This window comes from Podarcis filfolensis, assembly GCF_964270895.1.
Source record: "Podarcis filfolensis genome assembly, chromosome: 6".
Lineage (NCBI taxonomy): Eukaryota > Metazoa > Chordata > Lepidosauria > Squamata > Lacertidae > Podarcis > Podarcis filfolensis.
This window is the reverse complement of record NC_139609.1, coordinates 66,520,585-66,539,425: the sequence shown is the minus strand read 5'-3', so window position 1 is coordinate 66,539,425 and position 18,841 is coordinate 66,520,585. Positions and strand designations below refer to the sequence as shown.

Here is an 18,841-nt window from a genome sequence, read left to right as displayed (position 1 = left end):
TTATCAGTGGACCACAGATTTAATTTAAGGTATCTGGCATCGACGATGACAAGTACAACAAATAGATTCTGAAGTCCAATGGTAGCACCTCAGTTAAATTCTTCTTCCACCTCATTTAAGGCTCATGCAGAGATGTCTTCATGATTTTGCGAAGGAAAATGTTGTGCCTTCGCCTTGCTTCAGCTCCCCAGTCAAACAAGCCCTTTCAGCCGCTTCGCTGTCCAGTTTGCAGATCAGAACTGGAATGGTTCCGTGACTTTGGGAAACGATATTTACAGCAGTTTGCAGCTTCAAGGACACACCTCCAGTAGTATCATGTGGCAGCACAGAGCTGAGCACAGGTGGCTCCATATTTCCATCAGGGCTGACGACAATGGAATCCACAAGCCTAGCGCCTGTTCCAAAATAAACACATGGTTCAGAATTGCTACCAGAAGGATATATGTCTCAAAACACAACATGAAAAAGTCAACCCCAAAGCATAAAGACACTGCAACATGGAAACAGTTAGTTTAATCCATGTGTCATTTCCCTGTGCCAAAGGAGGAAGCCTGGATGACATAATGGTTAGGAAGATCACACAGAAATTTGGAGGTCCAAACTGCGCCCCCCCAGCTTTCTTTAATGACTCTGCACATCACTTAAGGTACCATCTTGTTACTCTATAAGGGCATGATTGTACTCTCTCAAGTCACACATCTGTCTAAAGACATGTGCAAATATGGTGCCTATTATATATGTTTCCTGGATTCTGCTTTAATATTCCCACTGCCCTTTCAAAACACCACAGAAAATACCCTCTTTCTCACAACCCTTCTAGATGCCTATGCTCGGAAAGAGCATGTCAAATCTGCTGAAAGATATATGTAGAACATAAATACGTCAAGACAAGACTTCATGAATAATTATGGTTATGCTTATTACAAATTGCATAGTTCAGTCACTAGTTCTTCATGCTGGTCTGGATACTGGCTAGATTTGCCCCTCATGCCAATACTTCACACCTGTGCAAAATAAATTGTCCTATTTTATACATGTGTATTCTGTACCTGGGGTATCAGGTGGAGAGCTGTAAATTCCACTGACATCTGTGAGAAACACAACTCGCCTAGGAGAGAATTTCTTAGCGAGAACCTGCAAGAGGAAAAATTGAACAGGACCATGTAAATCTGCCTTATGTTGAGTCAGGTCTATCTAGCTGAGTTGGATTCTGCTCTCACTGGGCAGCATCTCTCAGTAACTCAAAAAGTAGCCTTTCTCAGTCCTCAGATTACATAAAGGAAACCAGGGACCTTCTGTATTCAAAGCATGTGATCTACCATGGAACTATGCTTCTGTTCTAATTGTGCACCTTAAAATCTGAGGGCCACCTCTTATATTAACCTTGTATCTGAAAATGCAGAAAACGTATTATGAGAATTTGTTTACTTCAGAGGAAGAGAGAGAATAATAAGAGCAAAACCTCCCTGCAGCTTAGGCAATAATTTCTTTAAAACTATTTGCTGATGTTCATACAAAATATTTGTGCACAGTTACAAAAGTGACATGGAAAATTATATACAACTTGTAGAATGTAAATGATCAGTTTAGGGGTGCTTGTTAATGAAAACAAGAAAGAGACTTATAGCACATTAAAGACTAACCAATGTATTGTGGCATAGGTTTTGGAGGACCACAGTTTGCTGCATTTAGTGCAGTGGACCATAGTCCACAGAAGCTTATGCCATAATAAATTTATATGTAATTTTGCATACTATGCACATTTTTATTCCCCCAAGGCAATGCATTTGTATGTTATTTTCACAAATATGGGCTTTTGGGCATATGTTGCCTTAGCAATGCATTTTTGTACACATTCCTTGGCTGGAGAACTGCATTGCAAAATTCAGAGAAGCACAAATTTCAGAGGATGGCTGTGTTTCGGTTTGCATATGGTTTTGGAAAGTGATAGGTTCACCATTAGAAGCACACTGAATCAAATGTCTTCCCCATCCCTAGCTGCCAGCTGAAGGACCTGACAAAGATGGGAATGACCTATTAAGGATAAACACAGTGCTATTTACATATTGGTATGCATGAAATTGAACTCATCTCTCACCTCAATGATTTTATCTCCAGATAAGATGCAGCAGTGCTGCTCCGAGTCCAGAGCACAATCACCATGTAAAACGGGGACATAGCCAGAGTCTAAAACATCCTTCACTGTATCGAAACCAGCCTGGATGACATTCTTGCACGATGTTTTCCAGGTTCCAAAAGGCTGTGGGAGAAAGACAACAAAGGCAAACAATGCTGCTTGTCTCTGTCATTCAAGACAGTCATTTCCCCAAAAGCTGTTTCCTATGATCCAGCACTTCAGGTGCCAATCAATATATAATACAATGATTAAATTAACTGCATCTAACAATAAGATTTCCATCAAACTGTTACAAATGTAATGGAAAAGTCATCTTGCAATGCCAATACTGCTGACTACTTATGAATCAAGGAATATGAAAACTTGCTAATTAAGGCTACACGTTAATGCACTTTGGGGTGGTACGCAATGGCTTGTGTAACAGATATTGGCTTATGCCACAGAAATTCTGGTTTCTCTTTTCTCCCCCTGCCCCCAAGTCCTCGAAATTTGTTCCCCAGGTTCTTCAACTTTCCAGAGAATTTGGAATGGAGGCATTAACTGGCTGCAGGCATTAACTGACAGCAGCTCATGGTACGTTACATCTTACCCTTTGCTTTTGGGGCTGCTTTGATTCCTGTGTGTTTCCATAACAGGGCATGAAAAGGATTTTTTTTATATAAATTCCCTTACTTTCTAACACTGAATGGTGCTATAATGATCTCTGGCAGGCAAGCAGTCTGATAAGCAATAAAAACTCTCTGCCAGTTTTATGCAAGTTTATTTACAAGAAAAAACACATCCAGAGCAAAGCCTCCCGTGTGCTCTCATTAATAGTAGTTGCTCAGTCTGACTCATTGTCCCTCCCACAATAGGAAGAATGCCAAAATCCCGCCTTTTCTCTCCTTTCCTTACGTTGTTCTCTGAGCTTCTCCAGCCTCCTAGTACAGGGACTGAACAACTGACCCACCTCCTCCCCACTCCCAGAAGACACAGCCTCAGACTCTGGCTTATCTCCTAGTTGCCTGGCAATGCTCGGGCCAACTTCCAACTCTTCCTCTCCTTGGGATCTAACAGCTTCTTCCCTGGGGAATGAGGGGGGCTGGGCTGTCCTCTCTAAACTCTGACAAACAGCTCTCCTCTGCAGAGTCGACCCCTTGCTTGCTTAGCTCAATTATTGAGGCTGACCAGAGCTGTGCTATGGGGGGCCATGTTCCTGACTGGTAGCACTTGTTTATTAAATTGCAAATTGTCTTAACACATGGATATCTCAAAAGACAAGTATATAGAGATATCAGTAAGATACAAATATATTTAAATTTAATTAATTAATTAATTAATGAGTTAAAAATGATTACATTCAATTAAGTTCTTTAATAGGTTCAACATGCATTGTGAAAAACAGTTGATGTACAGCAGACCTGTACATGACCATAAACACTCCTCAGTCTAGGACAACTTCCCAATTCCTCCCATCCACTCAAATGTCCTTGCCATTCTTTTCTTCTACTCAACCTCAACCTCATTTTATGAGGTCCCTGGAACTGGAGCTGTCATCTCATTGGAGTTTAATCCCTTTTTGATCGTTTCCTTTCTCTTTCTCTTTCTCTCTCTCTCTCTCTTTTTTCACTTTTAGAAATATTCCCTCCCAATTTCTAAGTAACAGTATTTTATTGGATAAAAATGATTTTAGTTTTGTTACATTTTTCTTGACTGTATGGCTTGGGGAAGCTGGGCTGTATCCAATGAATTTGTTCCGTCTGCACAAGGGTTTCCACTTGCACAACACAACTTTCCCCTCTCTCCTCTCCCCTTGTGCACCCCCACCAAATCTGCTCCAGAGGTTTGGGGAATCCTCTAGAAAAGAGTTAGGGAGTACCAGGGGAGGAGGTGAGGCAGGAAGTTCCATTGCACAAGTGGAAATACACTGACAGAACGAGTTAGTTGGATAGCATCCAATATGTTCTTTGCCCTGTTGTTCAAGAACAAATTGGTAGACTTCTGTCGTGTGTGTGTGTGTGTAGCACAAGAAAGTCAAAAAGGAATTGCTTCCGCTTGTTTTTCAGAATAGTAGCTGTATTTGTCTATTGTACTAAATATATCTGCATACTTACTCAAGAGAAACCTCACCAAACCCAGAAGTGTAGGCATGCATAGGGTTGGGAATTCTAATAGGAGGTAGCTATCGTTAAAACTGAAGCAGGGCAGTGTTTATTCCAGATTAATTAATTAATTTCAAACACTTTTATCTCTGGCTCCAAAAGGGGATGCACATCTCAACAGGTTAGACTGGGAGAATTCACCTCTGGACCATTTTATTATTATTTTTTGCCCACTCTTGCCCTAGAAAAACAGAATAACCTAAGAAAGGAGAAACAACAGGTGCCCTTACCGAAATGCCCACAGCTGGAATTCCATGGCTTACCAGTTCTTCCGTCACCAGATGGTTTAACTGTGAGAAGCAAAAGAGTGGCTTTGAAACCCCAAAAGCTTTCCTATCTCAGTTTCCTGTACTCAGTTTACAAAATGAGTTCTGTAACAGTGTTCTTGGATAACAAAGGCTGGGCCGGCTAAGGAGGTGGTGGCAGCGGTGGGAAGCAGGAAAGCAAAAAGTATGTTTCTTAGGTCTTGCTTCAGATCCTTCACACAGAACAGCATATCACCTTACCTGGTATGCAGTGCTGTTCTTAAACTGTTCTCACACCTGGACATGCAGGAGATTGTTCTAATAGCCAATAACAGGGATATCCAATAACTGCGGATATCCTGGTTTTAATTTAGCATTTTCTTTTCTTTGAGCACAAAGGATGTTTTTTGGCACCAATGACATCACATACTTTTTCTAAGTGTGCCAAAAGGCAAAAACACTACAGTAATTAGGCACACATTCACAATGCACTGGGGAGAGGGGGTTGCCTCTAGATTTCTGAGCTGGAGGGGCACACCACAGCATTGATCTGATTCTATGCCAGGTCTATGGGATCCCCTGCCCCTGTCCAGAAGTGGCACCAACAACCACAGTTAGTGCCAGAATGACCCATGTTTCAGGACCTATGTTTGGATGCTCTCGTTTCCAGCACAATTAGAATTGCCTTTTGTTGCATTACATATCAAAGAAACCACAGAATGCCTACAGGCAAGTTTCAAGGAAGCAGGGAGCTTGTTCTCTAGCCTTTGTCTGAAAGTAAATAGACTTCAAGATGGCTTAGCGATCTCTGATAACCTGCACACATGCTAAGCCAATTTGGGTCTTGGATGGATGAGGTTTCAGCCCTGCTCTTTAATGCCAGCTTGAATGTAATGTAACCATTTATGGCACGGGAGGAGCCATGCCAGGTACAGGCATTAGATTCCCCTGGAATGTTTGTCTGAGGCTGGACAGTGAGCAATTGCTCCAGGCTGCAGACACCTTGGACTCCAGTCAAAGTAGCATCACTGCTATGATATGATGCAATGGTTCCGAATGGAGTTATCATTCAGCACCACCCTTGACATCTTTTCCTGCTTGTTGGAGCTGGAAATGTGTTTGTTTTTGCAGTCCAAAAAAGGACAATGCTGAAACTCTGCACAGAACCAGGATTTCTGGAATATGCTAAATTTCAGTGGTCCTTCTCTATTATTTAGGGTAAAGGACAAAGTACTTGGCAAGCAGGGAAGGGGAATTCTACCCATTTTAGTTTCTTTCCATTTCTCGGTTTTCCAGTCTTAAATTCAGTTCCCCACATTTTCACTTCAATTTGTGATTATTATTATTTTTAAGTCTTCATGAAAACTCATTAGCATTGTGGTATAAATTTCTCACAATGTACACATTTTTGTATGCAGTTTTGCCCCAAACACATATTTTTGCAGAGCAATTTCCGCTAATATAATGCATTTTTGTATGCCATTTTCACTAATACATGCATTTTTATGCACATTGTACCCTAACGGATGCAATTTTGTAAGCATCTTTTCATTGCAGAATTGTACTGCAAAAACTGGAGAAGTGCAAATTTTGAAGGATGGCTGTGTTTTTATTTGCATATTGATCTGGAAAATGTGAATTGGTTAGGTTCACCGTTAAATGTAAACTGAATCCCCATCATCATTTGTATGTATTATTAAAGTGATCTTTGTTAGTCCTGTACAGTGAGTTGTACAGCACTACTATTTGTTTATTGAACGTTAATCTCCTTTAACTGCACAAACCTGAAGTGCCAAGATGTGTGTAAATCCCACCTGAAAAATACAGGAGGCACCCTCAGAGAAGTGGCTTGGTATTGCTATTACTCTCCACGCATTTGAAAGGCAGAAACATACTGGAAGGGATGGACTTGCACCACAAAGGCATAATAGGGTAGGAATTACTTCTGAATAAGAGGCTGGCTTGAATTTGCAATCCACAGGTCATAGAGCTGAGCTCAAATTAGCCCAAGAAGGGAACAACAGATCAACTTTGCTGTAAAGTCATAGACTCCCCATTAGCACAGAGCTTCAGATTCAGATTTCTCTCTCTTAGTTTAAGTACATGTTGATCCAGAGAGCACTGGGCTATTAATGGAACAGTGGGAGAACAGGTAGATTTCACCCTCTGTTGTTCCTTGTAAGAGATTAGTAGAAAAGTTTGGGAGAAGAGAGCAAGAGCTGTTTATCTCTATAAACCACCATGAATGAGAAGATCTGTTCTGCATTAAAGAAACTAGCTATCAGCCATGTGCACGATACTCTGGTTTCTCTTCAGATCGCACTCAGCTATGTGCACCGAATGATGAAACATACTCCTAGCAGCACATTTGACAGTAACTGATTTCATTTGCTTTGTGAAATCTTATCTTGTTTTACAACTTGACTACCACACGATCTCTCGTCTCGTCCATTTGCCTCAGGGCCCCAGCAGGAGCTGCAGCATAGCACAGGGGTGGACAGGCGATCTGAGAACATTTACAAGGCTGCTGAATGAAGCTGTCGGATACCGGTTGCAGATTACCTTGGTGACAGAAAGCCTGGTCAGACACAGCCCACATCTCAAATTGTCATCATCAGCTGATCTTGCTGATGTCCCCGAGGCAATGCCGTGTTCCTTTGCTTGGAAATGGCCAAAGGAGCTGGAATAAAAAAGAAAAAGTTGGAGAACGATGTTGTCTCTTTTCATCTATGAGGCTACTGGAAGGCTAAATGTATAGTCTGCTCCTCTAAGGCACTCAGAGAATAAGGAAAGGTCTTGCCCCATGAGGGAAGAAACTGAATTAATGAAAGGCATGCTCACACTCGTTGTTTATGACAAGTCTCTGCTGATCTGAGGCATCTGCAATCCCTTTCTCATCCGCTTTTGTCAGAAACTATGAAATGTAGCTGAAGTGTGTGACCTATCTATGTGTAGGATTAAATGTCTTGAAAGGTAGGTAAAGGTAAAGGACCCCTGGATAGTTAAGTCCAGTCAAATGTGACTATGGGGTTGTGGCGCTCATCTTGCTTTCAGGCTGAGGGAGCCGGTGTTTGTCTGCAAACAGCTTTCGGAACACCGTGATGGAAACCAGAGCACACGGAAACACTGTTTACCTTCCAGTTGCAGCGGTACCTATTTATCTACTTGCACTGGCATGCTTTCGAACTGCTAGGTTGGCAGAAGCTGGGACAGAACAATGGGAGCTCACCCCGTGGCAGGGATTCGAACTGCCAACCTTATGATCAGCAAGCCCTAGGGGCTCAGTGGTTTAGACCACAGTGCCACCCACATCCCACTTAAATGTCTTGAACGCCACAGCAAACCCTCAAAAGATATCTAAAATGGGTATGTGAAAGCTTAATCATGTATACCAGGCAGCATCTGAGCCACAGGCAAAACCAGTATTTTGTAATCTCATGTCTAACGGCTGTATGAATTGGCTCTTAATCTTTTGCACTTGGCATAGTTTACTATTATTTGTCCCAACAGGCATTGTCATAACTATGTAAGCAGTCATCACAGCACAACAATACAAATTCCAGAGAGAGAGAAAGGCGGCCATGACTAGGGATGGGTGAGAAATACGATTTAGTTCACATTTAAAGGGCATGAGAGCTCTCGCTGCTGCCATGCTACCCTGCTCAACAGCTGTTGGGCGGGAAGCTGAATGTACTGCAGCGGGCTCCCCACTTGCACACATTTTACTTAAGTGCATGGGGGCCTGGAACATATTTTTTGCTCTATAAAACACACTTTTTCCCTCCTAAAAAGTCAGGGAAAATGTGTGTGCGTCTTATGGAGTGAATGCAGGCTGCGCGGCTATCCCAGAAGCCAGAACAGTGAGAGGGATCGCTGCGCAGCGCTCCTTCTTGCTGTTCTAGCTTCTGGCTTAGCCCCTCTGTCCCTTCCCCCACCTCCCGGAAAAGCCCCCAAGAGCCGTGCTCCTTTTAAAGAGCCGCGCAGAGCGTGTGTGCAGCTCTTGGGGGCTTTACCCCAGGAGGGAAAAGGGCAGCCCGTCAGTGACGGGCTGCTCTTCTCCCTCCTTGGGGAAAAGCCTGCAAGCGCCGCACACACGCTCCACGCAGCTCGTGAAAGGGAGCGCTGAGCAGAGCCTGGGATGCATACAGGCTCTGTTCAGCGCTCCCTTCAAAGAATATTTTTTTGTTGCATTCCCCCTCTAAAAATTAGGTGCGTCTTATGGTCAGGTGCATCTTATGGACCAAAAAATACGGTAAGTGGGGAGTCACCTGTATAGCTAAACAGGTACTCTGAACTGACCACTGGAAGACAACCAGTGGTCTAAGAATCCTGAGCTGACATATCATTTCAGACTGCTGGTGAATTCAACCTTTTAAATATAAAAGCCTCCCCACAACGAATAAACTAGCAGAGCAAGAAGTAAAATGGGCTAGTATCTCCCTGTTGTATTTTATTTGTAAGGATTTTAAAACAACAACAACATGGGAAAACATTATAAAAATTGTGACTCCTCTTGCAACCTAGAATAGTTCAGTCCAGTCTGCCACCTTTTAATTACTGGACCACTTTCATTCTTCTCTATATGTAGATCAAGTATGAGCTGAAGTCCTTAGAAAACTACGTTCAGGCAACACAGTATTACATTCTATTTCATATTTATTCTCTGCTCCCCCCCCCAAGTAATAAATAAACAAATGATTTCTTAACTGCTCCGGTTGTCAAAAATAAAAAAATGCAGTATTCCTTACACAACATGTTATATATGGCTGTTTATAGCTGGGAGGGAGAAAGAAAGACCACAACGTAACAGGAAATGATTGTCTACTGGAGAGCCAGTGTGGTGTAGTGGTTAAGAGCGGTAGTCTCATAATCTGGGGAACCGGGTTCACGTCTCCGCTCCTCCACATGCAGCTGCTGGGTGACCTTGGGCTAGTCACACTTCTTTGAAGTCTCTCAGCCCCACTCACCTCACAGAGTGTTTGTTGTGGGGGAGGAAGGGAAAGGAGAATGTTAGCTGCTTTGAGACTCCTTAAAGGGAGTGAAAGGCAGGATATCAAATCCAAACTCTTCTTCTACTGGGATTCTTCCAGGAAGCATTTTATTCTAATCTAGCCCAAACCTGACTGCAGAATCCGCTCCCATGTGTGAATGTAAAGAAACACTTTCCCTACTACTGTGGTCTAAGAAATCTTAGACTGATAGGAAGAGAAGCTGCTTCACCTTTTGGAGCTTGCCAGGAGACAGCGATTAAGAGTAAAGGCTATCTGGTATGTACATGTAGCTTGGCCTTTTGCCAGTGGAAGCAATTGACTCAGGCCTGTCCAATTTAATAATAATAAAATAAAGAAAACCAATCTTAAACACAACCTGGATGAACTAATTTGCAACCTACTCTGTTGCCCTGAACAACATCCTGACCGTGAGATTAATCCCTACGGACACAGAAAAAGACAGAAAAATAAGTAGTGTGCAGGGATCTGACAGCAATATAGATATGAAGCAGAGTAGAAATTAGGATGGGGCAGGTACTAGAAAAGTAATTATTTGTTTGGCAGGGTACAAAGTACAGATGGCTTCAATAAATGTGTGGAGGCTGTGATGTATGCTTAAGATGTTGAAGTTGATTAATAGGCCAGGCGGTATAAATCAACCCATGAGAAAGACAAAAGAGGAGAATAATGTTGGTCTCCTTTTTGTTGTCCATTTTTGACTGGTGCAAATCCACGCCTTTGAAGCGAAGATAATGGGCAGCAAACAGTTTTCCGCCTTGGGCATTAATGAAGCCCAGCAGGCTCCTGTCAATCTCTTTTATTGGCAGATCAGGTGTCCCCAGATGGTCCAAAGGACCGTCTGTGACATGTTTATCTTCATGACAGTGAATGGATAATCTCCCATTCCTTAGGCCAAGTCATGTGCTTTTTAGATTCATTCAGCATAATTTTTCCCAGGCATATCTCATTTTACACTCTGCATCCTTGAACTTCCATCTTTCCATCTAGCAACTGTTTTCTACTTTGAGGGGAACATGCCCAATTTGCAGCCCAGTCGCCTATTCCCGATGGGACCAGGAAAGGAAAAGGTGCAAGAATTGCAGAAGGAGGCACGGCTGATGACACATTTATGTTCAAGCGAGGCCTATCCTGTATCCAGAGAGTCCATGGAAATCTTGGACAGCGCCCTTCAGTCCCTGAGGGGTCTCAAAAAAAAAAAAGGTTCAGCTCGCTCTTCATGAAATTAATCCCCTGCCACATTAAAAAGGTGCTTCATTTGGATGATGTCATTAGCCACAGGAAGAGATAAAAATTGACAAGAGGCAGCAATTCTCATTCCCCCACTCCCAGTTTTAAACTCAGTCCTCCACATTTCCATATCAGTGTGCACTTTTTAAAAAGTCCTCATGAGAAAGCAGCATTTTAGTGTGGATTTCTTCTAACAGACACTTTTGGGTATGTAGTTTTGCTTAATGCACACAATTTTGCAAAGCAATTTTGCAAAATATAAAGCATATTGTATGTTACTCTCATTAATATATGCACTTATATGCACAGTTTGGTGAATGCATTTTTGTACACTTGGCTAGGGAACTGCATTGCAAAATTCGGAGAAGTGCAAATTTAAAAAAAATGAGTGTATTTCAATTTGCACATTGTTTCAGAAAGTGGGAATTAGATAAGTTCACCTTTAAGTGCAATCAAATTTTGTCTCCATCCCTACCAACTTAGCTCCTCACCCTCAACAGGATTTTGTGCTTATGCTTTTGAAACTGAGGCAACACTAAGGGAAGCCTAAATCATGGGCATACCTAAAATAGCCAGATGTATCCCCAGGGCTTTTTTCCTTAGCTGTTTATGGTTTTCTTTTAAAACCATAAATTTTGCACTGGTTTTTAAGGTGTTCTTAAGGTAGAACAAACCTAGACAAACCTAGACAGCATCTTAAAAAGCAGAGACATCACCTTGCCGACAAAGGTCCGTATAGTTAAAGCTATGGTTTTCCCAGTAGTGATGTATGGAAGTGAGAGCTGAACCATAAAGAAGGCTGATCGCCAGAGAATTGATGCTTTTGAATTATGGTGCTGCAAGAAGATCAAACCTCTCCACTCTTAAGGAAATCAGTCCTGAGTGCTCACTGGAAGGACAGGTCCTGAGGCTAAGGCTCCAATACTTTGGCCACCTCATGAGAAGAGAAGACTCCCTGGAAAAGAACCTGATGGGAAAGATAGAGGGCACAAGGAGAAGGGGACGACAGACGACGAGATGGTTGGATAGTGTTCTCGAAGCTACCAGCATGAGTTTGACCAAACTGCGGGAGGCAGTGGAAGACAGGAGTGCCTGGCGTGCTCTGGTCCATGGGGTCACGAAGAGTCGGACACGACTAAACGACTAAACAACAACAACAAAGGTAGAACATAGCAAGAAGAGACTGCAATTGTAATAGATCAGGCTTTCCTACACAGCTTTCAGGTCACTCCTAGGGATGCTGTGATGGCCACTGAGGGTATAGGGCGGTATACAAATTTAATAAATAATGATAATAATAATAATAGCAAGTAGGCTGTCCTAGCCCTTTCCCTTCTGTCACACAACTCCTACATACAGCTAACGAAGCAGACTCCAGCTCTGCAGAGCTGCCAACAAGGCCATAGTTTTTTAATGCAAGATTAGACAATTGTAGATTCCAAACCACACTACGGCAGAAAGGGGACAAAATAAGGTCCTGCCTGTTTTTGCTTTTTTTGTGTGTGTTTTTTTAAAAACCCCTCTGTAAAACAGATTCTCAAATTTGGTTTAGACTTGATGATAACATGGAGCCACATCAACTTAAGAGACAGAAGTCCCATAGTGTAAAGGCTGCAAAGGGAAAAGTGAGCTCAGAATAGGGGAGGCGCTGAAGCAATTCGTCAGCAGAATGCTCAATTCCTAACCCCTGCTGGTATAGATAATCCACACAGCACTTGGCATTCCTGAGGGAGCAATCCCACAGAAGCTGCCCTTTCACACTGCCAGCAGTAGTATTTGTTTACCGTCAACATCCATACCCTTTCCATGGTGCCAGCTCTAGTAAAAATTCTTTCACTTCAGGCTTTGGGTATATGAACAATTTTTATTGGGAAACATATCGTGACCTGTGAGATCAGGCCCACGACCCACCGTACATAAACAGAAGTGGAGAAGCCAAGGGTGCGTGTGTTTGACATTGCCAACATCGGAGGTGCTAGTTTCTGTGCAATGGCACTTTTGAAGGGTGAATTGGGTGAACAGTGTAAATTACCCCAATGAATGTTTCTCACCTCTTTACATAGTTATTTATAAAAGAGTCTTCAGGCCCTGTAGCTTCTGGTTAATAACTGCTTGGTACATAGTCTTGGGAGGCTTCCTTTCCTAGAAAGGAAACGTCAGGAATAATAATATATCTGGAATTTGTCATTCAGACTCAGACATGTTCTCTCATTCTTCAGAGAGAAGGTAACAAAATGGGTTACAGGATGTCACTGACAGACCTCCAAACAACACTGAGGAAAAATGATAAGGGTACATCTCCAAACTGAACTCCTGCTTCTATTATTTCTATAAGAGTAACTGGGATTTTACTATTTCTATAGCAGTACATTGTCAAGCATCACTGAGCTATTTCTCAAAATGTCTTGTTGTCTGATATATGGGATAAAAATGAAGAATTTTACCAGCACCTTTTGTATTTTCCTCTCCCCTTCACAGTATTACCATAGAAATCTGCAAACCTAAATTACATGAGTGATTAGAGACAGCGTATTTTTTCCCCAGGCGGTTGAACTGATGTAATAGCATCATTATTGGGTACACTAGTCCTCTTCAGGCATTCACTATCTGGGTTGAGTAAATACATGAAGCACATGCTATCTCCACCCCCACTGCCATTCCAGTTACTTTCCATGAGTGTGAAGGCAACTATCTGAAGCACGTCTCAGAGCCCTGATTTTCCAGAGTTCAAAATGTACAAGGAGCCTCCACAGGTACAGGACTCCCCTCATTGCAATCTGCCAGACTCCAACTTGTGTAGGGCAACCAGAATAGTGACAAGGCATGGAGCTAGTAGCATGTTTGTCCCCACAGTCCTCTGTTTTACAATCATGCATCAGAACAGCATAAAAGGTCTGAATTCTGGTGCTCAGGTGATGTGAGTGCATATACTGAAAATATTATAACATAGATAAATATTTAGATGAACCATATCTGGAGTCAAACCACTTATGTAAAACACAATTTACATAATCTCTAAGCATTGGCCATGTTGGCAACATCTGGAGGGCCACAAGTTTATTGCTTTTATTAATTAAATGTACACCCCCTCCCTTCCTCTCAAAGAAGCCCAGGATATAAAATAACAAGTGATAAAATGATAAAAGCGTATTAAAAACCATTCCAGTGCAGATACAGACTGAGAAAGATCTCATCTTAAAAGGCTTATTGAAACAGGAAGGACTTCAGTAGCCACCGTAAAGACAACAGAGACAACACATCTGCTCCCTGCTGCACAGGATCATTGATCCTTAAGCACTAATATTGAAGTTGCGTTCCTATGTTTGCCGGAACATGCAAATGCAGTACTTGTGGTTGGGAGCAGGAGTGTGCACACAAATTCCACCCCCACCATGCCTATGCACATCACCCTGTGCGCTTAGTCCCCAATCTTCTCTACATTGAGTTGGAAAGGTCTGCAGGGGATTTCTACTCATGTTTGCGTGAACACAAGTAGAACCTACTGCATGATGAGGGATCCGGATAAGCTCAAGCCACGTGAGTAGAAGCCCCCTTGCAAATCTTCCCTGTACAGTGTGGGGAAGGGAAGGTACTGTGGGTGAGTGTGTAATCTGCACCGAGACACGGAGGGGAGCTCTGGATACAGAGTTCATGTGTTGAACCAAACACTTGAATTCACCTGAAGCTGGAAAAGATCCAGAATTTGGTGGCTTCAGCAAGGAGAAAAATAGTGCCACCACTCCAGAGCTCCACATCCCCTTTACCGCATGCAATAATTCATGTGCACACTGCCCTACACATAGAGTTTATTCAATTATGAACGCAAGACTCCCATTCCACAGAAAACATAGAGTTCTATGCAAGTAGGGAAGTTATATCTGGAATGCCTGCAGTTTCACTGGATTGCTGGTAAGGAAATTTTTGACCAATCTAAGATAAGGACTAGAGCAGGGGTCAACAACCTTTTTCAGCTGTGGGCTGGTCCACCGTCCCTCAGACCATGTGGTGGGCTGGACTATATTTTGAAAATAATAATAATGATGATGATGATGATGATGATGATGATGATGAACAAATTCCTATGCCCCAAAGATGCATTTTAAATAAAAGCACACATTCTACTCATGTAAAAATACCAGGCAGCCCCCACAAATAACCCAGAGATGCATTTTAAATAAAAGGACACATTCTACTCATGTAAAAACATGCTGATTCCCGGACTGTCTGCGGGCCAGATTGAGAAGGCGATTGGGCCGCATCCGGCCCATGGGCGTTAGGTTGCCTACCCCTGGACTAGAGAGTCTCAACTCTTGTGGCTGATGTCCTACTGTTTTTGTTTACTTGACTGGGGGGGGGGGGACCCTGTGCAGATTCTATTGACTGTAACAAACCAACATTCAGCTTAATAGTTTCTTTCCGAATAAACAGTCACAGAAGAGCTGATTGCTTCATCCTGCAAGGACATCTCCAATTCAGCTGCTAATCTCCAGACCCCTCTATCCAACCAATTGCAGCCAATCCAAGAGTACATCTGTGCCAACTCTTTCCCTTGAGAAGGCTTCCACAAAGAGGCCTTCAGATAGCTCCAGACAACTGATTCTCACGTTGCCAGGGATTTTCTTTTCAGGATTAAAAAACAGCAATGCAATCAATTACTAAGACAACGTAGCTATTCAAATGCAGATAATCTTTTCCCTTCCTGGGACCACACAGACTGTGCCATCTCAAGGTTCAGCTGTGGCAGTGATTTATGCTGCAGGACAGTGAATGTCCCCCATAAAAAAGTCCCACACTGACAGTGTCGGGGGAAACTTCAAGTGTTCCTGCACTGACCACTCTTTTCAGCCTCGGTCATTAAGGGAGGATTCCATTTCCACTGCGGCCTTAAAGTTTTCCCAAATCACAGGAAGGGAAGGAGAGAGAAAAACAGATGGCAAAAACCAGAGATGATGAGCCTTCAGGTGGTTAATTTTCATTATGTCTGGCAATACTGATGCCGCATCATTATGAAGTTATGGGGAGAGATCACATCCCAGTGGCTGAGCTCATGCTTCAGGAAGTCCCAGGCTGGTTCCACCCCTGGCATCTACATTTAAAAGGATCTCAGGTAGCAGGTAATGGGAACCATCTGATCCCAAGACCCCTGAGAGCTTATGAGAACCAGAACAGAGTCAGTACTGGGCTAGATGGAGAAATAATCTGGCCAGGTATAAGACAGAGTCCTATGCTCCTAATGGTGGTTGTACAAAATATTGTGCTTAGTACACACATTAGCATTACTGTACATATTCACCTTTAGCTTTTGTTGCCTCCTGATTTCCTCACATCAGCAACACAATTATCTGTGAACCAATCCCAAGCAAGTCGCTTTTTAGTTTCTTGTGTGCAATCCCATGAAGTTCTGAAAGTCCCAATTCAGAAACCTTCTTTGCAGTATACTCTGGTGCATAGGCCTTTAGGGAGCCTTTGTCCTTTCTGTATTTTCATTTCATAGAAATACAAGGAAAGCCATAACAGCTTGAGTAGCTACTAGAACCATTCAAAGTGACCAAGAGGCTTTTCCTGTGGGCCACTCAGCAATGGGAAGCTGTGATTCTCCCGTTTCTTCCATATATTCCTCCCCTCATGCTCCACTAATCATCTGAGACCTTGCTTCAGATTCCTTGGCTATCTGAGGCATCAATGTGAAGGACATTTCCAGGAGAGATGCCCATCCTGTGGAATGTCCTCCTGACTGAGATTCACCAAGCCACAATATGTTATGGTTTTAGGTGTTGTTGTTTAGGCCAAGACCCTTTTGCCTTCTCACTGTCAATGCTGTTTTCATTTCTGTTTCTCTACTTTGGTTTTATGAACTGCTGTTTCTGTTGATTCTGAGGTGTATGCGTGTTGTGTGTGTTTTAATGAGTGGGCTTTTTCAATGGTTATTGTTTTTTGTGGATTTGAACTTTGGTTGTTTCGGTCTTTGGCAATGCCTGTTTTATTGCTGTAAGCAATGTTGAGTTTCTTGGGGGGGGGGGAGAAGGAAGGATATAACTTTTTTTTAAAAATGACAGTAGGAGCTGTTTGACAGTGGAACAAACTCCCTTGGGTGGCTGTGGACTCTCACTCATTGGAGCTTTTTAAGCAGAGGTTGGCTGGTCATCTGTCATGGATGCTTTAGCTGGGATTCCTGCATTGCTGGGGGTAGGAATAGATGACTCTTGGGGTCCCTCCGCACTCTACAATTCTAAGATTCTATGCTATAAAGCCTATGCTGGATGGAATGGATGCTCCTGTTTGCCTTCTGCCTTGCCCACCATTTCTGCGTTTGAATGCCTTTTCCACATTCTTCCCTGCTAATCTCAGCAATGATTTGTGAGAGCTTCAGCAAGCAGGAGTCATGCAAACCAGCCTGGCATGTGGTAAGGAGAGGAGGTTCACGGCAGACGTTGGTTCTTGGAGGAGGGGCTACAAGCATGCACCTGTTGCGAGTGAGCGGCCAAGGCTTATGTCAGAGTGCCACAAATATTCTCCCTTCACGAGGGGCCTGACCTTTTCAAGCATGTTTTATGACAGCGTGCAACCATTAAGTGCTACTTGATCCTCTGCTAATGCAGCAATTACAAAAGGACCATGGGGGCTTGCTTGACTGCTTGTCAATGGGATAAACACCTTTGCTAGGGGAGGAGGTTGCTGAAAAGGTGCACGTTCCCCATTCTCCCCAACCACACCCCTGCCCTGATTGGTCTTCCACACAATCAGACAATCTGAATTTTAACGGTAGCACTAGCCACAATGACCCTTTGCCAGAAGTGGGATTTCCCATTTCCCCACCCCCCTTGGTGGGGGTGCAGGGGGCAAGGACAGCCACACTGTTATTTCCAACTTCTTTTTTTCTCCTAAGGATTTCCACCCCATCAAGTAAATGTTCCTTGGTTTACAGTAAAAAAATCAAGTGCCGTATTTTTTGCTCTATAAGACTCACTTTTTCCCTCCTAAAAAGTAAGGGGAAATGTGTGTGCGTCTTATGGAGCGAATGCAGGCTGCACAGCTATCCCAGAAGCCAGAACAGCAAGAGGGATTGCTGCTTTCACTGCGTAGCGATCCCTTTTGCTGTTCTGGCTTCTGAGATTCAGAATATTTTTTTTCTTGTTTTCCTCCTCCAAAAACTAGGTGCGTCTTGTGGTCTGGTGCGTCTTATAGAGCGAAAAATACGGTAAGTAAAAATTCAATTAAAAGTTCTTAGGAAGACTGAGCAGTAATTGAGAGCAGGAGACTGCCTTGATGATTTGGGAGCATTGATAATTATTATTTGCAGCAGTAGTAATACCTAGCACATAGTTCAGTTGGTTAGAATGTGGTGCTGATAATGCCAAGGTTGCAGGTTCGCTTCCTGTAAGGGACAGCTGCATATTCCTGCATTGCAGGGGGTTGGACTAGATGATCCTGAGGGTTTCTTCAATCTCTACAGTTCTTCAGTTCTATATGGAGTGCTTTGGAATGTTCAAAGGACTTCACAGGATTATCTTGCAATCCTTCCAACAACCCTGTAAGATCCAGGGGATCTGAGAGAGCAGAGTGGAGGAGCCACTAGCCTTTGAGCCCAACACTTTGCCTGCCCTCCTCAGAACCTCATCCTGAGGCCAGCTCAAACCAGATCATACCAGGTTGATGAGAACGTGGTCCTGATCTACCACTCTTTAGTGACAAAGAAACAATGCATGTGGCAAACTCATCATTCCATATTGAATAGCATCTGAGATGAAGGCCATTCTGAAAGGGAAAGACGCATGTCGGGCAGGGCCTTGTCAGACAGCAGTGAAGTTAGTGGAGTCCTTTATGGGTCCAGCACCATTGTAGGAGCACTTTCACCTGCTGCATAACCGTTTGTCATGTAGAAGCTTGCCTGGAACAAGTAGGTTGTCAACAGCCTGGAGGAATAACTGAGAGCATCCTGGTCCCTGTGGATGGTCATGGGGGAGGTTTCCCACTTGGTCTACACAGAATGTGTGAGGGTGGGGGTCCCTAGTCTGTGGAACAGCAGCCTGTGGAGAGCAAAGCAGCCTGAAAGCATGGTAGAGAGCAAGAAAGAAGGGT

At 43.2% G+C, this 18,841-nt stretch overlaps 1 protein-coding gene across 1 annotated transcript; it reads right to left on the bottom strand.

Annotated features, from left to right (window-relative positions):
• On the bottom strand, positions 1–18,719 carry LOC310765279 (uncharacterized protein; the record flags this gene model as incomplete). The annotated part of the gene is made up of 7 exons (XM_083620057.1): positions 1–395; positions 1,050–1,134; positions 2,099–2,260; positions 4,509–4,568; positions 7,086–7,203; positions 12,814–12,859; positions 18,617–18,719. The coding sequence occupies 7 exons, from the start codon at positions 18,717–18,719 to the stop codon at positions 139–141; spliced, it is 831 nt and encodes a 276-aa protein (XP_083476183.1). The 3' UTR covers positions 1–138.
• Between the last annotated feature and the right edge of the window lie 122 nt (positions 18,720–18,841).